The sequence below is a fragment of the Dromaius novaehollandiae genome, chromosome 1 (genome assembly GCF_036370855.1).
Source record: "Dromaius novaehollandiae isolate bDroNov1 chromosome 1, bDroNov1.hap1, whole genome shotgun sequence".
Lineage (NCBI taxonomy): Eukaryota > Metazoa > Chordata > Aves > Casuariiformes > Dromaiidae > Dromaius > Dromaius novaehollandiae.
In genome coordinates this window covers 72,451,452-72,476,200 of record NC_088098.1, presented here as the reverse complement: position 1 = coordinate 72,476,200, position 24,749 = coordinate 72,451,452, and the positions used below count along the sequence as shown (strand labels likewise).

Sequence of the window (24,749 nt, the reverse complement as noted above, 5' to 3'; positions counted from 1 at the left end):
GGATAAAACAGCATACTGGATAGCTACACATAAACAAACATATATTCTAAGTAAGGTAGTGCCGTGCAGAAAAAGAAATTACAAAAATAAATCACATAATTAAGACTTGTTCTGTAGTGTATATTTTCCATGTATTTTTAATGCTGTGCAGCCTATCTTAATTCTGGCTTGTCACCTTGTAATAGAATTCTTTTAGCTTAGGTTTGTTAGGTATATTTTAAAAAGCACATTGACAAGGTTAAAAAAAAAACAAAAACAAAGAATGTTTACATAGACCAGTCATAGATGACTATGAGACATTCCCTTCACCTCCTTAGTCGTCTTATTCCACTATTACTCTTCTTTCTTTCCCATTCTTAATTTCAACCAGAACAAGTGAAGTCTGGCAAAGTTATAAGCAAGTCAGAGCATCATCTTTGGAAGAAATATCAGAAAATTTTAACAATGAATGGTTCTGTCTACCCTGTTCATTAGCTATATGTTTATCACCTTGTGCTGTACACATCTGTGCCCTGTAAATTTGTGCCCTTAGACTAGCATTCCTTAAGGCAAGCAAACACACAGCTTATCTAGCCAAACAGAAGGAGAATGTGACATTTATAACACTGAAAATAGTAATGGGTTCATTTATAAAAATGTACCTTTTCTGAGGATCACCATCAACTTCAGGTGTGTCCCTGCAAGAACAGGTAATGAAGTAAGCAGAACGTACTTGAAGCACAGAAAGATGATTTGATACACCCAATGAAAAAAGTTACAGAAAAATGTTACAGAAAAATTTCAGGGAAAACCCCGCACTTGAGCAATTATTCTTCAACAAGAACATCTGCTTTAAAATTAATTATTCGTTCTTACAAAACAATACTGTTTCAACTAAACATTCCATTTTGGACATGAAAACTTCTTCTGACAGAAGTTTCACGATATCGGGGACTGATCCAGACTTTAGGGAAACACTGTTGATGAATCAGTATCTTTACTCAACAGGTAAAATTAACAAGTGCTACTGAAAAATAATAGAGATATTTTTCAGAAACTAACATAGATCACTGAAAACTCCAGAAATAGAAGATACACTTGAAATTGAGAGTTGGACAATTTTATCAACATCCACAGTATTGGATATATTCTGTAGATCAATGGACCATATAGAAGAAGTATGGGTTAAAGAGAACTGCTTTCGTAATCACAAACACAAATTAATCCCGTTCCCCCCCCCCCCTTTTTAAAGGTGGATCCTCCACACTAGTTTGGAGATAGCAGTAATGCACTAACCTACATGCTGACTTGTCCTTACTTGTAACTTGCAAATGATGTTTAAAATACAGCGTAGAATAGGTCACTTTTTAAAAACAATTTTTGTCTGTAAACAATTGTATGCATAACTAGCACCTGTATGGCAGTTATCAAAGACATCAAAAGAGCTGACAGTGTCATCTCAGGAGTAAAGTGTGACCCACTTAAAGAGGCCAAGGACTAGTGCAGTAAGGGCCCCTTTTTTAGGTCACATTCTGTCTAGATATTTAAGTAAACGGCTGCCCTGGTCACTGAAGAAGCAGTTCTGATTCTGCAGTTCTAGATCAAAGAGCTTAACTAGTAATCTTATTTTAGACTTTAGGATGATATTCTTGCGTGCACTTGTGAGACTTCAAACAATTTAATAAAAATTTGCTGCAAACAGAACTTGCCTTCAGTAGGTGGAAAAGAAAAAAAAAGAGTTAGGATTGAATTTTCAGCATTACAGACATATTACCCAGATATTTCAGGCCAGGAATCAGCATTATAGAATCCAACATATATCTCTTGGATTTAAGAAATATTTTTTTCTACAATTTTAATCACTCAGAACTGCCAAAGAACGTATTTGGAAGAAATTGTAATAATAAATAATCATAGCATACATGGCATTTCAGAAAAGAGGATTAGAAAGATACCATGTCATTGAAATAACAGATGAATGTCTCATCTTTATGTTGAGGCACAAACAGAATCAAGTCACTTACTGGTTATCAGAATCACTTCCTTTGCGCTTCCTTGGAATCTCAGCCACAAAAGTGTTGAAAGAAGTGGTTGCAGCAGGCTTAGTTTTTGTATTCATGAGGCTGGGGACTCCAGAAGCAATGCATGGGTTTCCATCTACCAAGCAACTATCTGTGAATGAGGGAGGGGAAAAAAAAAAAAGTGTCCAACAAGAGCTATAATATCATGCATCTATTCTGATTTTCATTTGGGAAAAAAAAAAAAAAATCCAGTTGGTGACTCCTAGGCCTCTGACACAGAAACCACAAAAGCTGCACTGCTACAATATAAGTACAAAACCAGCATGTTGTCTCCCCTCGGTCATATAATGGTCTCAACAACCCAATCAGCACACCGATAAAATATAACATATACCTCTCCTTCTCTTCTCAGCAGACTACGCTTAAATCCTCCAATACCTCAAACATCCTGCTGCAAAATCATAAGAAGATGTAGCATTACCTAGCAGATCAAAATACTGAGACTGACTCTAATTTATACTTAAAAAATACATACACAGCTATGCTTTTTAAACAAGCTGGACATCCAAAAATGCAGACTTGCTGTAACTTGTTTCTGAAATAACATCTACAATTACATATAATTCCAATCATGTCACTCAAAATAGTACTAGAAACTTGTCAAGCTCTGTCTCAGACTTCTCTTTAAAATTCTCTCCTCAGTCAAAATGGCTTTAATTCTGGGAGGGAACAGAAAAGCAGTCACAAGCCAAAAAAATCCTATCAATCGACTGGGAAAGGAAATAAGTCTCAGGGAATCTAACCACTATGGCACTTTTCTGTGTCACATTCTCTTCTCTTATTTTACAGGTGATCTGCTAACACTTGTCACCCATCCTATCTCAATGCAAAGCTATCACAAAGCACTACCCAAATGATGTTTAGGTACAGAAACAAAATTTCTGGTTCAAACGTGGGCAATCATATATGCTCCTTGCACTAGTGAGGAAAGTATCCTGTATACATCTAAGAACAATAAAAAATTAATTCCATGAAGGGACAGATGAGCATTTAACAAAGGTCATTTAATGCAGTGAGCAACTCCTACTTTTAACAGGAGGCAAAACTCAAGTCGGACACTTTTGAACTCCAGCAGAACGGAAAACTGGATACTTCTTTTCTGAGCATTGTTAGCATATGCAATGTCAGTAAATCGTAGGTAAAAATGTGTGAAAAGAATAATACACTGTACATGTTTTTTTTTCTCTTAGGTGTAAGCACATCTTACACCAGAAATTTTACTTCCTAAGCTCTCATTTTTTGTTTGAATATTACTCTGGAGAGTTAAAAAGAAGAAGGAAAAAGGCTAATACTTGAAAAACAGCTTGCCTAGTCTTCCGCTAATCTTCTCTCTACCAAGTCAGACTACACAGTGTCAGCTCCTTTTTCATTTTAAAACTGTCTTTGACTATTAAATCCCACAAGAAGTTCAAAAAAACCAAAACTAGGTGGAAAAGCAAAGAATCAAAAAATACTTGACAAATAAGTAACAGTCTTTAGGCACCTGCAACAGAAAGAAAATTTGGTCACTCCATATACACAACATATTCACATTAGGGATATTAAAAAGATATTAAAAGAAATTACACCATAAATACAAGGACACACATGGTATATGTTTGAAATATTTTTGTGATTAATCATCACTTCATAACAGTCTGATTTTATATTTCTCCTATAAATCCTTGCACTTATAAAACAAAACAAAAAAAAACAAATCCAAAGGCATTCTGTTTGTAAAGAGTAGTTTTAATTCACACTTACATAAACAGCAGTGTACAATTACTAGATTAAGCTACTGAAGTATAATTGTACTTTATAAATATTTATGAAAGAGTACTGACTAAACAGAAACCTAAATCAAAGACGAGAATGCTTTCAGCACAACAGATCCTTTCATCCTGTAATAAAGAGAGACAGAACAGACCCACTGACCTAAATACTCTTTTGCACACAGATGGCCAGTCTGCTTGCTAAACCACTTCCCTTTAAAGAAACAAAATGAAATTAACTGATGTGTCATTTACAGCTTTTCCAAATTATCCTTCATATGATCAAAACAACCACAATTTTTCTGAAGCTCAACCAATATATTCTTAACACTGCTTCTATTTCCTTTCCATCCCCTACTAACATCCTTTTCACTTTTTCTTAATTAAGAAAAACACAAGTTTTTAGGTTATCAACAACAACAATCCATTAAGAACTTGTAAACTAAAAATGTTAGGTGGTATGTTGAATTCTTAAATATTTGATATGTTGAATTTTTAAATAGTATCAAGATGACATCTTAAATTAAATGCCATGTTAAATGCCATCTAACTAAAATTTCAGTAAGGTATTTGTAGCTGGCCGATCTTAGATAAAAAGATAAGGTAAGGAGTTGATATTGATTCCTGCCATGTAGAGCATGCAGCATTGACATACTCTTTAAGATTACCAAAATAAACAGCAAGTCTAAAACAAACAAACAAAAACAACAAATAGGGAAACAAATCTAAAGTCTCAGGACTAACCCACGTAGTAGAAAAGTATTTATTCAGAATTTAACACACAAGACAATTTTTCTTTAATGCCAATACTCATTTAACAAGAAGCATACAGAAGGAGTTCACAAAGCTAAGTCAGTTTTGAGAAGTCAATAGAAGCGCTTTAAATTAATCTCTTACAGCTTTCCATAATAGCTATTGTTATGATGCTAGGTGATTCCAAGGTGCTTACCCTCTCCTTGAAGAGTGTCTTAACCTCCTATACTCTGTGATGAAAGATTCCTTTCCTTCTCTGGCTATATCACTTTGTCAGGGATCGGTAAAGGATTTAAAGATCTTTTGGGTCAGGAACTGAATGAGCTGGAATGTAACCCAATAGCTAGGGGGGGCACTGATAACAGGAAAAAGCTAGATTCTGACCTTTATTTGTGCATCTGACCAAATTTTTTATATTTTTAATTTTTGTGAACATTTTCATATCATTAATATTAAAAATGAGTACCCCCTGAAACATACAAAGCAAAACTAAATGTTTCCCCATCTTCAGAGCAGGCTCGATGACCAATAGTATTCAGAAGGACTGTGCCTTATTGCAAGTTTATTTTTCCAGAAGATTTAAATCATTAGCCAAGTTTTAAACTACTGAAAATAGTTTAACTTAGCTACAGAAATTTTGTTTTACCACCCCAAATGCCATTATTTAAACCAGGCTGGTTAGCAAGTCAAATAAAATTCCAAATGAGAAATCATACTGTTTTTATTAATATTCATTTCAAAGTTTTGCTACTATATGGGCATACCGATGACTGAATTTTAACAGTAAATGAATAGTTCCTAGAATACATATGCCTATTTCTGATCTAGGTTTGGTTCTCAGTATTAAGCATGTATGCTTATCTATATTAAGTATTAAAAATATTTAAAAAGCATAACATGCACATCAAGACAGATGAAAGTAGTATTGAAAAAAGAAATCACTGCAATCATTCTCCCTCCTCAAAAACAAAGCATATCACAACATTACAATTACAGAATATGAAAAACAGCTCTTCTCAGTAAATGTATTATAAAAACTATTACCACTCTAGTATACTTCATAACCAGACAAAACACAGTATTTATGGAATATCAATTTATACAGTTTTCACCACATCAACATACAGAAGACTGTATTCTACTGAACTGCACCTTTTCTCACACCTTTCTACAAGAAAATTTTACAGTCCCCAAGAGGGCTGGCAAGGAAATGAACAGCTTCAGATGAGCTATATGAAATGATCATTTGAGGGTAGGATAGGAAGTAAAGATATATGAAAACAATTGTATCCCTGAGCTCAGTGAACGTTCTGTGTAAGTCACATGCACTGCGTTCATAAACAAGGCTCGAGGGAGTTAAGTTTCCGCATTTTTCTAATGTACCTCGTACCACTTCTGCTACCAACAATTTCAAAACGTATGCCATATTTCTAAGCTGTTGTCATCACTACCTGTTTTGAAGTTTTCAATTTCTAAACAAACACGCTCTATTAGAAAAGGCTTATGGGGGAACTCCACCAGCCACTAAAGGCAAGATTCATCGGAGCAAATAAAGATGTCCACATCTGAACTAGCCGTTCTAGGCTTCCTTTACATTCAGTGGAGAAGACATTTCTAGGGTGATTCCTCTCAATCTAAAATAGATTCCCACAGTCGATTAGAGGAAACACAGTCTAAGAGTGCCGACTTCTCATCACTAATTATACAAAGACCTAAGTAACTAGCTCAGATGTTGATATACCCTCTAGACATCTAAAGCTGGGAAAGATGAATGTCACTCAGGGGTGACTATAAAACTACTGTGCAATTGTTAAAATATAACATAGACAGTGGCCGGTGGGTGACATGCAACAAGATCAAGTTCAAGACAATCTTTCAAACTGATAGCCTTAACTATGCACTACCATTTCACAATCTCCCTTTTGGCTAGGCACAAAGTTACTCCTCGTAGTCTTTCTTCCTAAAGCACTAATATAGTATTACAACATTTATTTTGACTGTTTTTAATTATCAAAAGCAAATCAAACAAGAGAAAGATAGGCACTCCAGAAGTCAACAGAAAAATAAGCCATGCAAATATTATTGATTTAATGACAAAAGCTGTCAATCAGCCCCCACTCAGATTAAAAAAGAATGCCTAAATCCATCTACCAGGATATCACTGTGAAATACACTTGAAATAAATGTTACAGTGTAAATAGATTTTTAAAACTCACAGGTGGCATTCTTCACATTTTGAGGAGAGATGTACATGCTTTCATGCTTATAGAATTATTTTCCATGTTACATGTCTGCAGCTATTTAAGTTATCAACGTGGTAATGCTGGCGCAACCTTTCCAAGAATGAGAAGGCATTTTCATTCCAGTTTCCTATTTTAAAACACTTTCTGGCAGAAGGAGAGGGGAAGAAAGAAATTGCTTTGCACTGCAATTCCTAAGATTACAGATGTATTTCTCCTAACATTTGAAGAGACTTCTATGAGAAGTTCTGAATTACCAGAGTTTTAAAATATGTATTTTCCCATGCTGAAATGTATGCTTCCCTGGCACATACATTAACCATTAGCAAGAAATTCAAGCTTTGACAAAGAAAACAGAATTGTGTTAGAAGTGAATGTGGTTAGCTGGCACACAAGTTTTCTTTTTTTCTAAACACATGAATAGCTTATTGAAATATAAATCTTCTCACATAAGCTATTAGGCTATGTCTATACTAGTAAATACTGTGGAACATCGACAACAGGCCTATTGACAAAAGCAGATGGTACAAAAGCCCTCATTTCTAATTTATATGTAGTTCAGGGGGCTTCTGTTAAATCACATTTAACCTGGTTCACTGGACCAAAAATCCCTACAATACATGCATTTTAAAGCTGTACAAGAACCATGCATAGATTCAGTCCCTTGTTCTTGGAGTCGGGAGTACATGTGGCATGTGCCCGGAGTTACACTAACCTTTCTACACTAAAATTCTGGTGTAGTTTCTTTTGAAAGCAATCTGGCTCATCCGTACCAAAACTGCTCTGCAAACTAAACCACTGCACAGTAAGTGGGGATGACTGAGGATTTACTTCAAACAATGTTACTGCTTTAAACCAAAATGCTAATTTTGATTAATGCTCGGAGTACTTACTCAATTTCAGGATCTCAGTCTAAAGTCCTTATGAGTGCAGTCACACAGAGAAGCAGACACACACACACAAATCTAGACAGATAAGCAACCAAAGTTTTCTAAGCTGAGGTATTATTCAAGATGTCCAATTGGATTCTTAAGGTTTGTAGCACTTGACAGGCTCAAAACGGTTTTTGGGGGGTTTTTTTTGGAAGATCTAAAATGTCTTTGATTACCTAAGCAGTTCTAAATATACCTATCTATACACACACACACACACACACACAGAGAACAGCTACTGAGTCAAATAATTTCAAATAATTGTGTCATATGAATTGTTTTATTTTACTAAGGAGTTATTTTTCTACAATTATTTTAATGAATTCTTACTGCAGATGTCCATTAAAGAATGAAAAAAATATACCTATACCCTCCATATATATTTGCAGGTAAGCAAAATGCTACAACAACGTTGTACAACGAGAGGTACCGATGCCATGATATGTATCACTTTACAGGTCCTGCGCATCTGAACACGTACAAAACAAACAACTATATTCTATAAGCAGGAGAAAGAACTGTATTCCATATATTTTTTAGGGCTTTAAAAGAAGCCATAAAAAGCACCTTCCAGCTACTTACAGTGAGTCTAGCGTTCTGATTGTAGCCCACGCTACACTTTCATTTAAAGCTGGAGCAACCGTTTTCATAAGGGTTAAGTTTTGAAAACAGTAGAAGTGTACTTGTCTAAAACAGATATTCTTCCACATTTCTTAAGCTTCCATAAAGCAGGAGAAAGATACTGAGAATTTAGTAATGAAGTCATCTTATGCTTAATACTATTCAGAGAACAATCTATTTATAGGTTAACGTAAAAACACAACACTGGATTTGTTTTTAGTACCATGAAATGGTGAAAAGTAAAATTATTATACCGGAATTACAGAAATGAATTTAAGCCAAACATATTAATATGGGCAACTGATTATTTTATGCATCTGTTTTTGCTTAGTTATTTTAACCATTCACTCACGAGAAAGTAGCCATGAATCATAACCTACCAATTAAATAATACATTTACTTAATAAATCTCAACAACCTAGTATTTGGCCAAACCTATTAGTGTATTAAAAAGTATGACTGTAATGAGCTAATGAAGAGATACCACACAAGCCCTTGAAAGATTACCCTGCTTCCCCAGTCACTTCCAGGTTCAAATCAGGTAGCTGATAGAAATCTAGAGTCTCATATAACTTAGTTCATTACTGAAAAAAACACCTCGCCATAATACAGTGCTAAAGAAATTGAGGCCAGCAGTTCTTTTGTAAGTTTTAGATCCAAATTATCGTGAGTAAAATGCTGACTTTGTCAAGTGTGCTGCAGAACTTCCATGGCCTTAACGAGCCCGGGAGTCCATGAAGGGAATTTTCAGAGTATTGATACTGATTCACTTCCCACAATCATTCACAAACTGATTTTCTTCTTACAGTGAATTTGACCCTTAGCTGATTTGAACCGTCCAGTTCAGAGTGTGTTTTTCCTAATGTGCAATAGTAACACAAGTATATGGCTCAAATGAAAAACGACTAAGCTGACCTGAACCTATTCCAATCTTTAAGCCCTTTACACAAATTAATATACTTGTATCTTTCAAAAAGTAAATTGCTTAATAGAAAGAGACTCTGTTTCTTCAAAATCTGTTAGAAGAATAGGGATAAGCATAAATCACAGAAGGAACCAGAGCAGGGCGGGGAAGGGTTCTTTCACAATATAACATAAAAGCCAATGGTTTATTGCCTTCCCATGGCTATTTTTATATGGAAAAGTGCACATATTTTGATTTTTCTTTATTTAGATTATTTCCTTTCCGCACAATATATGAATGATACAGAAACAATAATTTCTCATTTTTAACACAATTTTACAGACAGCAAAAAGAAAAAAGTCCTACAACCCCCCCCACTTTACTTTCAAAAACTAGATTGCTTGCTACAAAATTATAGCAGTATTTAAACAACCAAGCAACAACTAATCTTCATAAATTAGAAGCACAGAAAGAGACAGAAAAAATACCAACTATCTCAAGACAACAAGAACCCCCATATACATAAAAAACCACACACACACAAATCCTCCAAACACATGTTAAAAAGATATCAACAACCAGAAGAGCTGGTGCTAATTAAACAGAACTGCAGTGATGACTGTAGTTCAAATTCATGTTTTTCATCCGCAGATCAAGGAGGAAGCAGCATGTTCATTCCCACAGCAGGAGGAGGACAAACAGCTCCTGCTGGTTTAACCCTAGCCCTGTTTTAGCACCAGAAACTTACGATGAAGAATGAGGAACATCAAACATCTGCCTCTGTACAAGTGCACATGCACACTCACACAGAGAAGCCACATTTGCTACCCTTAAAATGTTGAATTACATCTGCCTACAGAAAAAGAAAGAAAAAAACACACACTAACATATCAGGAACACATAAAACATCTAGTTGTGTATCAGAAAGTGTACATTACACACTAAGTTAAATATACGGAAAGAAAAATATTTTTAGTCCAGATCACTGAAGTATGATGACACATCTACAACAGCAATAACAAACCTAAGCAGAGTGCGAACATTCCTTTGGGAGTGCACAACGTAACACCACTGGGTCCACCACCGTCTACCTTAACTAGACTTAAACGAACTACCTTAACTAAACTAAACGGGGGAAAGAGTTGCTGGAGTTCAGGTCGATACTCTGGGCCAGAGCATGACAGACAACGGCACAAATTCAGAAAACACAGCGTGACACTGGAAACGCAACCGCACCGCAATGAAAACAAGAGGGGACACGGCCTGCGTGGGCTCCTCTCCACGCGGGAAGGCAACACCCCCCCAACGGCCACGCACGGACCGCAGACCCTCGCCCCCGAGCACACAACCCCCCGATGGCCGCGCCGGGCTCACTCCTGCCTCACCACGCAGGCAGGCAGGCAGGCAGACAGACCGACCGACAGCCCGCACTGCACAACGCGGACGGCGCACACATCCGCGCGCGCCAGACCGACCCACGGACGCCGCGACCCACACGCGCGGGTCCCGCCCGCGGCAACGCCCCGCCCGCAGCCGTTACCCTGCGCTCGGGGACACCCCGCGCCCCCCCAACGACTGCCACCCTCGCGTCCCCCCCCCCACCTTCCGTTGCCCGCCGCTCCTCCTCGGCCCCCTCGGCGCTTCCCGCTCCTGCCTCGGCCATGGCGGGCTGCCCGTGCCCCGCTCCACAGCGCCCCTGGCACCGGCGGCATGCAGGAGGTGAACTAAGGTGAGGAAAGACGGCCCATCCTGCCCGCTGGCCCAGGGGAGGGTCCACAGGCGCCCCGCCAAGCTCCCCCCCGTCACCGGCGCCGCCTCAGCAGCGCCGCCGCCGGCGCCATGCCCCCTCCACTCCCCGGCCCGGCCCGGCCGGGCACTTCTCGCGAGACTTCCGCCCGCGCGAGCGCGTGTCGGCGGGGGCAGAGGGTGCTGAGGCCAGCGGCCGCTGAGGGGCGGCGGGCGACGCGCGGGCCCGGCGGCCCTTCCCCGCCCGCCCCAGGGTAGAGGAGGGCCGGGAGCGAGAAGGGGGTGAAGACCGTTGGCCACCTGCACCCCTCCCGGCGCGGCAGCCCTGTTGCCCGTGACAGAAGCGCCCCGTGGCGCAGCGGGCCGCCCCCGAGCCGTGCGGTCTGGGGCATGTCGCGAAGCTGCCTGTGCCTCGGGGCAGGCACCCGTTGCGTTTTGAGGGTGCTGTACAGACCGTGCTGTATCCAAGGAAGAATCAGCATCTGGGACGAATCTAGGTCGGGAGGAAGGTCTTCTGGTCCACCCCATTAGTCAGAGCAGGGCAAAGGAGAGTCATGCGTGTGAGTACAAGCAACCATAAAAATAGAGGTAACTTCTACTAGTACGTTAAATTGTGTTAATGGGCCTGGATTCCGCTAGGTACTTGGGGTGTAGCTATGTTTTTAGCTTAGCAGGAGTGCACTTCTGAAGTGAATCTACCCACCATCCTCACTGTGCTTTGGCTCACATTCTGGAGTGGTCTGGGAGCATGTGAACTGTGTTCTTTCTGCACAAAACCTAAAGATGCACTCTTGAGAGCTCACCTAATGTGCTCCAACTCCAAACGGGCATCCACTCCGTGGGACCTCACTGGAGCTAATCTGAAATAAGACCTCTAAGGCACATACAGTGGGGACGTTGGGACCTCAGCGACACCAGTTCTGTTTGACAGAACCGCCCTTAGTGTGCTGCCCTGCCTGTTGATGCAGCCTCTACTTGCTCAGTTCCAGGTCTGCGTGTGGCAGAATAGACCGTTGACGAGACCTCAGACTTCCTCACCTGGGCCATCTTAATGGGCTTGGCACCTGCCTGCTTCTGCCTGTTGAACTCATATGTGAGGGAATTTGCATATACAGTGCAGGTGGTATTACTCATCAGTAAGGCTGGAGGCACATGATGTGACCCATGTGAAGGAAGTTACTTCTCCAGGTGTACTGTACAGTGCACCTTCGGTGTTTTTGTCTATTGTTAGTAATAGGGATGTTCTTTTGGACCTAACAAGATGTACTAATAACGATGAAACATTAGGCTCACTGACTTTATGCTCACTGACTTTATAAAGGGTGCCTATAAATTACCTTTTACTATGCGTGCGTTAACATAGGACTTTGTCATTGAAGGCTAGTTTCATTGAATGCTTATCTTTCAGAATTCGGTATCTCAAGTGTTGCAAGGAATATTACCTTCTTTAGTCATCTGTCCTAGTGGTTAATATCTAAACTGTTACAATTTATATCTTTCAGCTACAGAGCAAGTGATTGGTTTATTCAGGTCTTATTATAAAAACATCTTTTCCTGAAAGTGAAAAGAAAAATGTGCAAAGTACACCAAAAAGATTCAATTACTTTTAATCAAAGGAGGAATATTATTTACTTAAGTATTTTCATAATTGGCTATGTTAATCCATTGTGTTGTGGAAAAATACCTGTATATGAATGACAGATACCTGTCCATGTCAATGAAAACTACAAACATGCAAAGGGTTAAGACAACCCATGAGTAATAAAATTGTTCTTGGAGAAATAAATTGCTTGAAAGATAGTTTTCTGAAAGGCGATTTTCTTCAAAAGGATGGTCATGCACAACAGAACAATAAGCCAGGAGCTGTACAAACAGTTCAGAGGGACTCCTGTAGTAATGTTTGTAAGCACCTCACCGTTGCTGATAAGACAACAGGTGGTTGTGGCTATTTATAAAATCATTGGAGATTGTTTACTACTGACTTTCTTAAAAAGCTTTTTTTTCCCCTAAATTATGGAAATTAGGCAGTCCTAGTAAAGAATCTTACTATAGTTTGATCTGGCTGGCTGGCAAAAGCCTTACATGTGAAAAGTAGCCTTTTCTATGTCTGTTTTCTCTATGTAGCTATGTTAACATTTATTTTTAGGAACACCAGTACACTGGAACAGAAGTCTCATCAAATCTTTGCTTCTCTGTTCTTGTCATCCCTTTAACAGTCTCTTCTAAGACAATAGTTTGGTATTGTCTTAGTTTTCATTATGTATAAATGTGCATGGCTGTCAAAACACTTTATGAAGCATAAGGAAGTAAATCCTCACAAAATGATGTGAGCAAAATCCATTTGACCACCTGTAAATTCAATGTAATATAGTGGAGGATGGATAACTTTCCTAGTTAGAGCTGGGGGAAAACAAAAGCCAAAAATGGCTTTTCATTTATAGTGTTCTGAGATTTAAACAGAATTTAGTTGCTTAAACTCCAAACTATAATCCTGAAAACCGCTAGACAGATGCAGTCCGTAGCTCTGTCCCATCTTTTTTAACTTTGAAGCTCCCAAGACATTTCAGGTTCTGCTTTAGCATGTAGCAGAAGTACCTTGTCTGTATGAGAGTGGGCAGCTCAGTGTATTGCCCATAGCTAAGCCCACGGGTGCATTAGAAATGGGTTTTCTTCTACCATAGTCTCCTGAAGGTCTTAGATTCCAAGTTCATTAATACCCGTTTTGTGCAATCATAGGCCTGGCAAATACACATTTGATCAGATTCGAACACAAATGTGTGATTGTACTTCTGTCAAATCAACCAGCACATGCAGCATGGTGCTTATCAGTTTATTGTTTCATGCCAGCTTCAGACTGGCTGCAGGAGAATGTATGGTATCTAATCCAGTGTAAAGTTAGAGTAGGATGACTGGTCAACCTTTTCTGCATAACGTTGACCAGGAAACAATTTCTTTAATATTTGTTGTAAACATAGTCCTGCCAAAAGGAGTTTGTCATATTTCAAGCCTTTGTACTGCATGAATACAGCATTCTGTATCTTGTACGAGGTGCTCTAAAACAAGATTTACTGTCTTTTGGAGCCATGGCTTTAATGTTGTAGGTGTTCTCAGACTCTGCTTACTAGATGAGGCACGTGGAAAGGTAGAGTGGGTGAGTAGCTCCAGCAGAACACACTTGTCTGGCTGAGGAATCTGGGTCCCAGCCAGCAGTGTTGCTAAACAGATGCAATTGCAGTACTACGATACTGTCAATGCACACTTTTTCATAGGCAGCTTTTTTCTTCCCTGGCAAAACCAACTTTCTGCCGTTTCTGAATTTTAAGTTACACGTAATCCTATAGCTACTGTTTCACTGATACATGTATTGCACCATGCTGGTTCAATTGGGTCTAAGGAATTTGTATTGGAGAAGAGCAATTATAAACCACTTCTGTCCTAAATGAAATAAAAAGCAATAGGAAGGGCTAACAAACAGTTGTTATACAGCATTGCTGTCTTTGAGAAAATCATTACTACTGATGCACATTTATTCATATAGTACAACTGGTATTGAAATAAATTTCCAAGAAGCTGTTCATAGGCAGCTAAAATTTCATGTTTGGCCCTACTAAAATACTCTTTTACACCAATTTTGAAGCTGGGAACACCCTCTTATCAAGTTTCCATCATCAGGAGGCGCCCAACTGTTAGGGAGAATTCAGAGAGCAGGTAAATTGCAGCTAGTCAGCCACATTGGCTGAAAATGGTTCAGATAGTAACTGCAGAAAGTTAAAGATGGCCATTCTTGCAAAGTTCAAAGAATTAAAGATATAAATAGTTCAAAAAATATGTATGTTAGGCTATCAAATACAAACTCTCTCCATATGAGAACATTCAGTGAGGACATTCAGAACTCAGGAGGTCAAATGCAATTGTTTTTTGATAAAAACTTACTAGAGATGGTGCTGGTTTGTCTTACTTACTTTTCATTTAATATTTTAAGGGCAACACCAGAAGCACTTGTAACACAGTGAGTGCAGAAGTTTATGTCACTTTATCATTTAACTGGGCCAGAAAGTCGGATCAATCCCTTAGCAATATTTCTGCATGTCATGCTTTCTTTATTATCTTCATAATCTCTGCATTTCTCTTCCTTGCTCGATGTCACTTCTCTTGGCCCGTAGTGCTTATAAGCACAGTGCATTGCCAGTTCATTAACACAGATTTTAAACATTATTTATTATGCTCATTTCTTGATTTGAAGGTAAGGCTTGGTCTTTTCATTGAACATTTTATATATGACAGTAACTGGTGTTCATAGCATATAGTAAGCCTTGTTTCTTGGCAGAGTAGGATCCTAATTTTCTGTAAAGTGCTGATTTTGAGTAGGCCATACTTGATATTTTTGCCCTGTTCTTAGGTGAGCACTTTCTCTTGATTAGCTTTTAGCAATAAAATAGAGAGCAAAATGCTTTATATAAGCAACAGATAACCTCTTTTTTTCCAAACAACTTACACAACAACTTGTTAAAGGGGGAGAAAATAATAAGCAAACCTCAGAGCAGTTTAATAATAATCTATCACTGCGCTGTAAAAGAAAGGTGTCTGTATTATTGCTCCTTTTTTTTTTTCTATAGCTTGTTAACGAAATCTGAGGTCTAGTATGTCTTAGCTGTTACACAGGACACATCCAATCAGTTTTTCTTAGACATATCATCCTGAAGAGCTTGCTAATTGCTTTGTGTATTTACTGGGGCCATCCTAGATTCATGCACACTACTCTTAAGAGACCTATTTCAGAAGAAGAGAACAACCGGAAAAAAGTGTTCCAGCCTCCCTCCCATCCCTGAAGGAACAGTGAGAGCTCTGACTGTGTCAGTAGTAGACTGACTTACATTGCCTTGCTTAAAAAAGATATTTAGATGACTGCTTAGGGCTAGCTAGCTAGCTAGCTTTTTCTGCTGGAACTTAATACCAATAAACTGAAGTTACTCAGCACTCCTGTACATGCAAACATAGATTTTTCACACTTTCTTCCAGAAGATAAGCCTTTATGGTTTCCCCTCAGACCAAGGTTCTACATGGCTCAAACTAATAAAAAGAATACCTGTGTCCTGAATCAAGTACTTTTTATAAAGTATGTGTGAACAGGCTAATAATTTGAGGAATATGAATGAATACAGCTCTTAAAAAATCTCAATCTGTTTTAGACTGCTTTGTGCTTTCCTGGAGCTCAGTGGATTACTTTTAAGGGCATGGCAAGAAATTTCTTAAGATTGCTGTAAATTCTCTGCCTAGAATTCTGTATCTCTGATTTTTTTCAGGGCATTCACAAATTGAAAGGAGTTGAAAACCTATGCTTTAAGGCATTGAAAACCTATGCAAATCCCCAGACAAGCTAAAATCTGTTTTATATTGCTGGAAAAGTGGACCAAACAAGAGAGTCAAAATATCCCTATGGTCAATACATTCATTTTTTTAATGCACTATATCCATTAGAAAAATATACTGTCATTTTAAAGCAAAAGTTCTTCCCAAAATCAGGAGAGTCTTCTGCTTTAAAACTTATATAAATGGCATAATACTATAATCAGCCTGTAACAGAATAAGCTTTTTAAAATTATTTCCACTCAATAACTGGTACAGAAGCCCTTCAAAGAAGTGAAAATCCAGCTCAAAAGAATCCAGGCTTTGACAGCAACAAGCTGCACTGTATTTGCACAATACAGGAACTACTGAGTAAAGTTACATGACTTATATTACACAGTATGCCAGATTGGATTGTGATAGCGATATCTTCTGGCTTTAAAGATCTATGGATCACTGACAAATTCCTTTCATGATGAAACAAGTTCAACTTGAGCTTTCAACTCCTACTCACTCTCTCTCTAATCTAAATATTGGGCCAAGTGGGTGAATCAATTTACTTTGTGATTTTTGTAAGAAAATTTAAAAAGTCAGGTAAACATTTTCAGAAGTGTACAAGTTATTTTGGAGTTGTAGTTGATGAGGTTCGTGCTGTGAAGTAATTTAATTGCTTGTAAATCTCTTACCTAAAAGTTGCTTAATTTGATGGTGCCACTTTTGATTTTTTAAAAAAAATAAATTTCACTTTTTAAATAGTCTTTTCATTCCTGGCAGAAACAGCTGTTTTCTGAATGCCTAGCAAGAGCCTAATGCCTAATGTTTTTGCAGAATGATATATTTGTTACAAATCTCTACACAGGTATAAATAAAACTGCTTAGGGGGCTATGTTTAGGCAATTGAAATGTGCCCATGATGTGCAGCCCACAAGCTGGATCCTAGCTCACTGGATGATCCCATCCAGCCCAGCGCCTTTTCTGCTCTGGCTAGAAGAGACTGAAAGCAGCTGTGAGGGCAGCATATAGCCTAAGGACAAACACATCTTTTCTTGAGCTTGCACGTGACCAGTATCTAAACCTCTGAGTTGCAATTGTTTCATCCATCTTGCCTGCACAGAAGGTCCCAACAACATTGTACGTCACGGTCATATACTCTCTTGGCCAAAGCAGACCTGTCACCCATAGTACAGATTCCAGGTCCCTTCCAGTGTTAACATCCTCAGCTTAAACACGTGGTGTAGGAGTAATGCAGAGATAAAGAAATGTAAACCACCTTAAGTATGTGCCATTAAATCATGACAGAATTAATTGAAAACAGAAAGCCAAACACTGTTGCGCACAGTAGGCTAGTAACGATATCTAACGTTAATTACCCAGCAGGATTATGCCAATTGAACGCAAGGTGTTCATTGTTCACTGACCGTGAACTTTGCAAGTCAAGGAGTCATGCTGAAATGTTTACTACTTAGAATATCATTCCAATTCCATACTATGGACCAGTCTGGGTCATATTCCACAATGATGTACCATGCTGTTTCAGAAAAATACATTTAAATAAAGCAATAAAACCTTTATGTGGCAATAAGGCAAAGGAAATTTGATCTGTAACACCTGCAGTTTAAAATAAACTGTACATTTTGTCCTTGATGTGTTAGTTTAATTTTGTTGACCAAACAAAATAGGTAATACTTCCTCTTTAATACCACCAGTACCATGCAAGTTTTTCACCTTTGTATTTCAAGCCAAAGTGAATCCTCCAGAGGTACTGATTTTCAACCAGCGGAGTTCTACCTATAGTGTAATCTTTCTGTCCATTCGTAAAGAACCTCAAAGCATGGCATCAGCAAACAGCTTGCTTTTGAAACCTTACTTGTTCACAGATTTCCTTGGGCTGTAGATAGAGATCTTTTGTCAACATCAGTGAGAGCTTGATGAAACCAAAAACCTGGAGACATGTGTTTCAAGGTCTGGTTTACCAATAATTCACTACATCATGATCCAAAAGTTGCTAAGGCTCCTATCTGGTCACTTGTTATTATTAAACAGATGTATTAAAGTCATAGGTAGACTTTACAGGGAAATTAAGTGTCCAGGACCAGCAGAGCCGTTGCAGTTTTTGGCCCTGGAGATGTCCGCGTTTGAATTAGTGCCTCTGTGTTGACCCCCTGAGTTCTGCAGATGGCCACACGCACAGAAGTGCACAAGGGATGCAGCTGGGGCAGGGATGCTCTGGGGGAGCATCCAAGTACCAACTCCCTGTTTGAGTTACACTATGTTCACTCATACTCTGCATCCATATGGAGGTGCAGATTCTGCTTAAATCCCTGGAAGGACACGATGTATTTTATGCACTTTGAGTGTATGTAGCACTTGCTATCTGCAGCTGCTGTCTCTCTTTCAAAACATGGAACAGGGGTAGTGGTAACACCCAGCTTTTACACAACCACTTCAAGATTACAGCATTTACTCTGCTGCTACCATCATTTAGTTTCAGAGTCAGAGCCAGGAAATGCAGAGGCAAGGGAAAGATTTGGTCTTTGGATGGGGGTGCACAGACTTCTGGAGCAGGTGGGAAGTAGATGGGGAGAAACTGCTACCAGCTGAAGGTGGGGGACAGTATATATGGAGAGCAAGTATTTCCAGAGAGAAGCAGCAGCAGCAGCAAGCAGCTCACTGAAAACAGATTTAAAGCAGTTGGTGTAGAAACAAGATGTGGTATTATCACTTTTCATCTTTGAAGTTCAGCTCTTAGGTAGGCATTTTAGAACCTCTGTGATACCTGAAATTTATATACATGATAAATACTTCTTTATGGTAATTTTATGTTAAGTATTGAATGAACTGCATATGCATCCTTGTCTGGTCCAGTGCTTGGAACAACTGTTGTCATCCCTGCCAATAGCAAGCCAGAGAAACTAAGCACCTCCCTTCCCTCCTCACAGGAAGATTGTCAGAAATGCATTTTATTGTTCAAAGCATAAATATTTTGCTTATGTACATGGAACACGTTGTGCAAGAAGAAATAAAGAAAATTAAAAATGCACATCAGATATTTGCAGTATGTTTTATAAACACAGAACTATAATATCTTTTTAACAGTGGTTGACTTCAAAAAACATTTTTGAACGTGCTGGAGGCATAGCCTCTATATTCATCTTTAAAGTGCCATATTTTTGAGGAATATTGGATTTGGTAATTCAAGGAAATTAAGAACTAAGCCTGCATTTCCTTATGATATGTAACTCAGTGCGAGACGATATCTGGTAACTGGAAGAAAAGTGCAATCCCATTAAACATTATTGGTAAAATTCTGTTCAAATTGTATCGAATTACTGAGAACAGTGATTCTCAAACAGAGGGCTATTATTCACTGGAGGGCTACAGAGAGTGCCAGTCACCAGCTACTAGCTCCTCTTTGCTTTCAGCTGCACAACCCTGTAATAGTGTTTTATATGTCTGTTTTACTGCTGCATCTGCTGCCACTGCTGTAGACTCGGTAAGGAATCAGGAACAGTAGGACAAAATTATTTCTATAGTGAACTGAAGAACATGCTGCCCATGGAAGCCTTACTTGACTAAATTATGGTCTAGGGGGAAGAAGAAAGGGAATATCTTGCGAGGAGCAATAACCACTTCAGACCTAGCTTCACACGACTGCAGCTGGTATAGTTAAGGCAATTCTTACCCTCTAAACATTCTGCTGAAGAGTAGTCGACACTGTCAGTGGAGTTCAAGGTGAGAATACACAAAACAAAGTGTCCCAGTTCTTTAAATGTCTGTCATTCTGGAAGGGAAACAAATCCAGTCCCTTCCAGTAATAAAGTACACTATCATAAAAAAAAAAATAAAAACGGCAACTTTACAAAAAGAATGCTACGTTTATTTTCAAATGCTGTAAAAAGCCTCATATAAATTTTTATAATGCTTCTATGTAACTTTCCCAACCACAACTAATGAAACAGTCTAGGAAAAAATATAGCAGTTGCCATTTAGACTCCAAGAATGAGCTGCTGTAGTATATCAACATTAAAAGGACAAGGTACAGTATGTTACAATGCTTGTAATTGCTCGTATTATTGAAAAAGTGAGAGCACTTCCTAAGCATTAAGAGTATAACCAGGCTAAACTGCAGTATTCCCTACTTGCTGTTGCAGAGGAGGAAAGTCACCCCACTATAAGGAGCCCACACAACACCCTTTGTACTGCTTATGCCCCTCTATCTTAGTAGTGTGGAGAGCTTTCAGCAAGCCCCTTTGCACTTCGGTGAATTCACCTATATCAGATGCTGTTATCCCACACTGTATCAAATGACTCAGGTGTTTAACAATTGACCTACAAAAATAACACTCATATAACTCTCCAGCAAGGCAAATTAACAGTGCAAATGCAGTATCGACAATATGTGATTTCTGAATGCTGGCAAATTTCTTCTTCTTTTTTTTTTTTTTTTTTTTTTTTTTTTTTTAAACTCCTTTTGCACATGAAATAACCTCTGCTGATGTCCTGGACCTCAGGCCACTCACTCACGCTGATTAGAGAGGGAACCAAGCACAAAAACTCAGTGGCTTGCAGTCCAAACTTCCTCCCCAGTTTCAGGGTATTCAGATCCAGAATTTGGGTTCAGGCTCACCACTTCCATTGATGCACTCAAGATTTCCCTGCTGGAATAGGTTAACTTCCAAGATCAATTTGCATACACAGTTCCACATTTTAACAGAAGTTAACAAAATATACTCCCAGAAAATAAATTTTCACATGGTTGCAATCATCAAGCCATTTCAGGATCTTTGGTACTCCAAGAATAAAAAAAAAATGGCACGGTAACAAACATCGCCAAAGGAAAAAAACACAGCCATTCAAAAGAATAAGACAAAAATAAAGCAAAAGATATGTTACACGTCCATTTTTTTGGAAAGCCAGTGTAGATTAACCTTCTGTTCTCTTTAATCCATTACAGTGTCACAGCTTTACCTTTAAAAAAATTCTATCATCCTAAAAGCAGTAGTTAATATTATCTTTAACTTGACTTACTGGTTAAAATAATGCCATGTTTTCAAAAAAAAAAAATTTTTTTTCAACTATCGCAATACAGAAGTGTTTGCTAAAGAGGCTGCAGGCTGTTTCTGTAAGGATATAATTCCTATGTGAGCACTGATATGATTAATCATCTGCAATTTTATATGCATATTATCTTTAGTGTTACAAATATAAGGGTTGAGCTTTTTTCCAAGGTTGTAAACCGGTGAGTATGTACAGACATAGTTGTTTAATAGATAGCTTTAAGTTAAGTGTATATTTATCTCCCCTGCCCTAAATCCCACTGGAAAAAAAAAAAATCACCAGTATTACTGAGCATTTGCAGTTTCCATGAAACTTATCATGTCTTGGCAAGTTTAAGCAAATATTTCTTTTTATATTACACAAACAGGGTAACTGTGGTCTTTTGAAATGTGTTGTTCACAGGAATTCCACTTCTAGCGCACATAAGCCCCACAAACAGGATTGGGAATTAAAACTAAATAAAAAACATCTTTTTTGAAAGGCAGTATCCTTTGGGGCCAGGCTTATATTTTGGATCATCCCTAGGGCAGGGAGACAAGAAAATACTGCCCTACTAGTTCTAGGCCACTGGCAGAAAGAAGTTGTAAAGTATAAATGTGGATTTAAGCAAGTTACAATTTTTAGAGAGTCTTTGAATGGTTATAGGTGACCTTCACTTTGTTGACTAGGCTGAAAACAACCCCGGGAGAATTTCAGAAGGATCCTGTCTCAGTAGCAGTCAAGGGTGTAAATTAGTGCAAGTTTCAGGAAGAAAAACTGGGAGATAATAAACTGTTCCTGTATAAGTCAAGCCTTTAGGCAAAAATTCAGCTTAGCCATATTCTGATATAATATTGCATAAATGGGGTGGGTCTGGGGGCACCGGATATTCCTCTCTGATGAACTGAAGACTGAAATTTTTTGTAGAAAAGCAGTATAAACAACAGATGTTAGATGTTTGAAGGGAGACAAAATATTGAGGAAAGACATGACTTAGGCCCTTGAACTTAGCAGCTGTTGGATCAGGGAACACACATGTCTTAAGCCACCAATGCACAGAAATTTTTCTGCCAAATGGACTTCTATGCAACAGATGAACACCCCAGTGTGTTTTAAAGCATACAAACAATTCAGAACAGCTGATGTCATGGTGCCTAACAGCCATATATATTTCTGTAATGGCTTTATAAATAATTGGTTCCATTTTGCTGAGGAAAAGAAAAAAAAAAAAATCAGTCTAATGGAGTCTTTCCTACTACACGCCAAAACGCCCTGTGCTTCACTCCAGTGGGTGTCCCAGGGCCCTAGAGTGCCTTTCGCTAGCATTCCAGGCTAGCTGTGGGATGGAGGAAGACAGCAATAGTGACTTTGCTTGTTCGGCTCCTGGAGTATTGTTCAATTGCTGCAAATCTCCTTTCTAACCAGAAAATGACATCAGAGATCTCCACTGTACTGGGATAAACTGTATGTACTGCAAACAACATGCTAGTATGGGCAGAGCTATAGATAAATTTGCCAGCAACCACATAATGGCAAGCTGCCAGCAGACCTAGCAGTAGGAGCCCCGTACCTACTGTCAGTTTGTCACCACCTTGCACACTGGGCAGCACAGCGTTTAAAGGCTCTGCTGGCTTCAGTCAGGGTTGTTTGTGGTTTCCTGTGACTGGTCTCCAGACTCAGCTGATCCCTTCCAACCCCATGGTCCAAATTCGAGAGAGATGCTGGAAGAACATGGAGTCTGCAGCAGACTGAGTCTGTTTGCTCTGTCTTAGAGGAGGCTGCTATGGGATATGCTGAAAACAAAAGGCTGGGACAGGATCCCTTCTGTTTGGAACATCTTAGGGAGAGGAAAAAAAATAGTAAAAGCAGCAGTTTGATCACTTTTCTAGAAAACATGTTTTGCAGAGACAGAAAAGGCTATCTGAATTCTCAATAGTGGTAAGATTATCTGCCTAACAACAGAGACTGCCATCTTCTCAAAACTTGGTATCAGGAAAAAATTTTCTTTCTAAAAAAAAAAAATCATTTTAATTCAGATTCCATGTTTTCTTCTGAATTTGCTAACAGGTATAAAGCTCTATCATCTTAAACAGAAATATCTGTAACTACACTTTGAAGCAGAAATGCTACTAAACAGATCACAGGGACTGTCTCACTGTCACATAGGGGATAAAGGAAAAAAGAGAAGATGAGGGATGATCTACTATTAAAGGCCTCTGGTGGGGAGGAATGAGGCAGGGTACAAGTAGGCCCCACAGGACACTGCTATTTTAAATAATCAAATGTTGTCATGCTCATGGGGTATCTGTAGACCACAACTGGAACATCCTGGAACAACTGCTCAGAGAATTTTGCAAATATGGGCAATGGTTTTCTATACTGCATATCTAAAAACCACCAGGTAAGCAGTATAATAACAATGCTGCATAAAATGATATGTTCTTACTCCTGGATGGATTAGATGGTTTACAGTACAAACAAAGCCACAGTACAGAGAGGCATAATTAACCGTTATACACACATAGGCAGTGCAGTTACAAAGGGATGTATGTTCCTTTTATTCCAGTACCTTTGTATAATAAAGTTAACAAAAATATTCAAATATTAAAAAAAAAGCCAGCTGGCACTGCCAACTAATTCCTGTAGTAGTCTTAGAAATCCTAATCCTGTAGAATTTCCGTGTGAAATTGATGCGCACCAGAGTCAATGTATCGATAACTAACGCCAAGCGGGTCTGGTGATGCAGCTACCTGAGGTTTGTATTTTTATTTCTTTTGTGGGTTTGTGTTTCATTTCACAACTTCCCAGCTTTCATGTAGGAAGGGATCGTGCCACGCTGCGTGAGCCCTTCAAACCTCTTGTAGGTGTAATTGAGGAAAACCCAGTCTTTGGATTTGTAGTCAGGTTCCGTTGTGTTTGGCACTGGAATTCAGAAATAGAAGTAAAACAAACAAAAGAAACAATTAAGAGCAGTACTACTTATGAGAGGGCTTTTCACATGGCACTGAAGTAAGTAAGTGTGAACTTCATTTCCCTAGTCATCAAGAACCACCCAAAGAAATCCTGTTTCTATTAAGGTCAGTGGCGTTATGCCACTGGTCTGAGCAGAGTTATAATTTCAGCATACCTCTCTGAAGCATAAAATGTTATTTTTTTGTATATGTACACACCATAACAAGCTCCCATCCCCTGACAGGAACCTCTACTACTACCATGAGATACATAATTACTAAAAACATAATATTTAGGATGCTTCATATACAACCAATGCATATATACATACAGCATTATCTTCACCATAAGCACAAGAAAAATGGTATCCATCCCAAGAGAACTACATATATTACACATATTTCACT

The 24,749-nt window shown here is 38.7% G+C and overlaps 2 protein-coding genes across 6 annotated transcripts in view; both read right to left on the bottom strand.

The window, feature by feature from the left end:
- BMAL2 (basic helix-loop-helix ARNT like 2) overlaps positions 1-11,136 on the bottom strand; it is a 36,227-nt gene extending 25,091 nt beyond the window's left edge. Inside the window, exons 1-3 of one of the 3 annotated variants that reach the window (XM_026114058.2) lie at positions 10,864-11,136; positions 2,004-2,151; positions 642-677 (exon numbers count right to left, since the gene is read on the bottom strand). In XM_026114058.2, the coding sequence (XP_025969843.1) occupies positions 642-677; positions 2,004-2,151; positions 10,864-10,924 (245 nt within the window). In that variant the 5' untranslated portion in view covers positions 10,925-11,136. The remainder of the gene's footprint in view (positions 1-641; positions 678-2,003; positions 2,152-10,863) is intronic. The other 2 variants (XM_064516370.1, XM_026114060.2) reach the window with 2 other exon arrangements.
- Positions 11,137-20,208: 9,072 nt separating this feature from the next.
- Positions 20,209-24,749, bottom strand: part of STK38L (serine/threonine kinase 38 like) — a 52,056-nt gene continuing 47,515 nt past the window's right edge. For all 3 annotated transcript variants that reach the window (XM_064516398.1, XM_064516391.1, XM_064516385.1), the window contains exon 14: positions 20,209-24,312. In XM_064516398.1, coding sequence (XP_064372468.1) covers positions 24,185-24,312 — 128 coding nt within the window. In that variant the 3' untranslated portion in view covers positions 20,209-24,184. The remainder of the gene's footprint in view (positions 24,313-24,749) is intronic.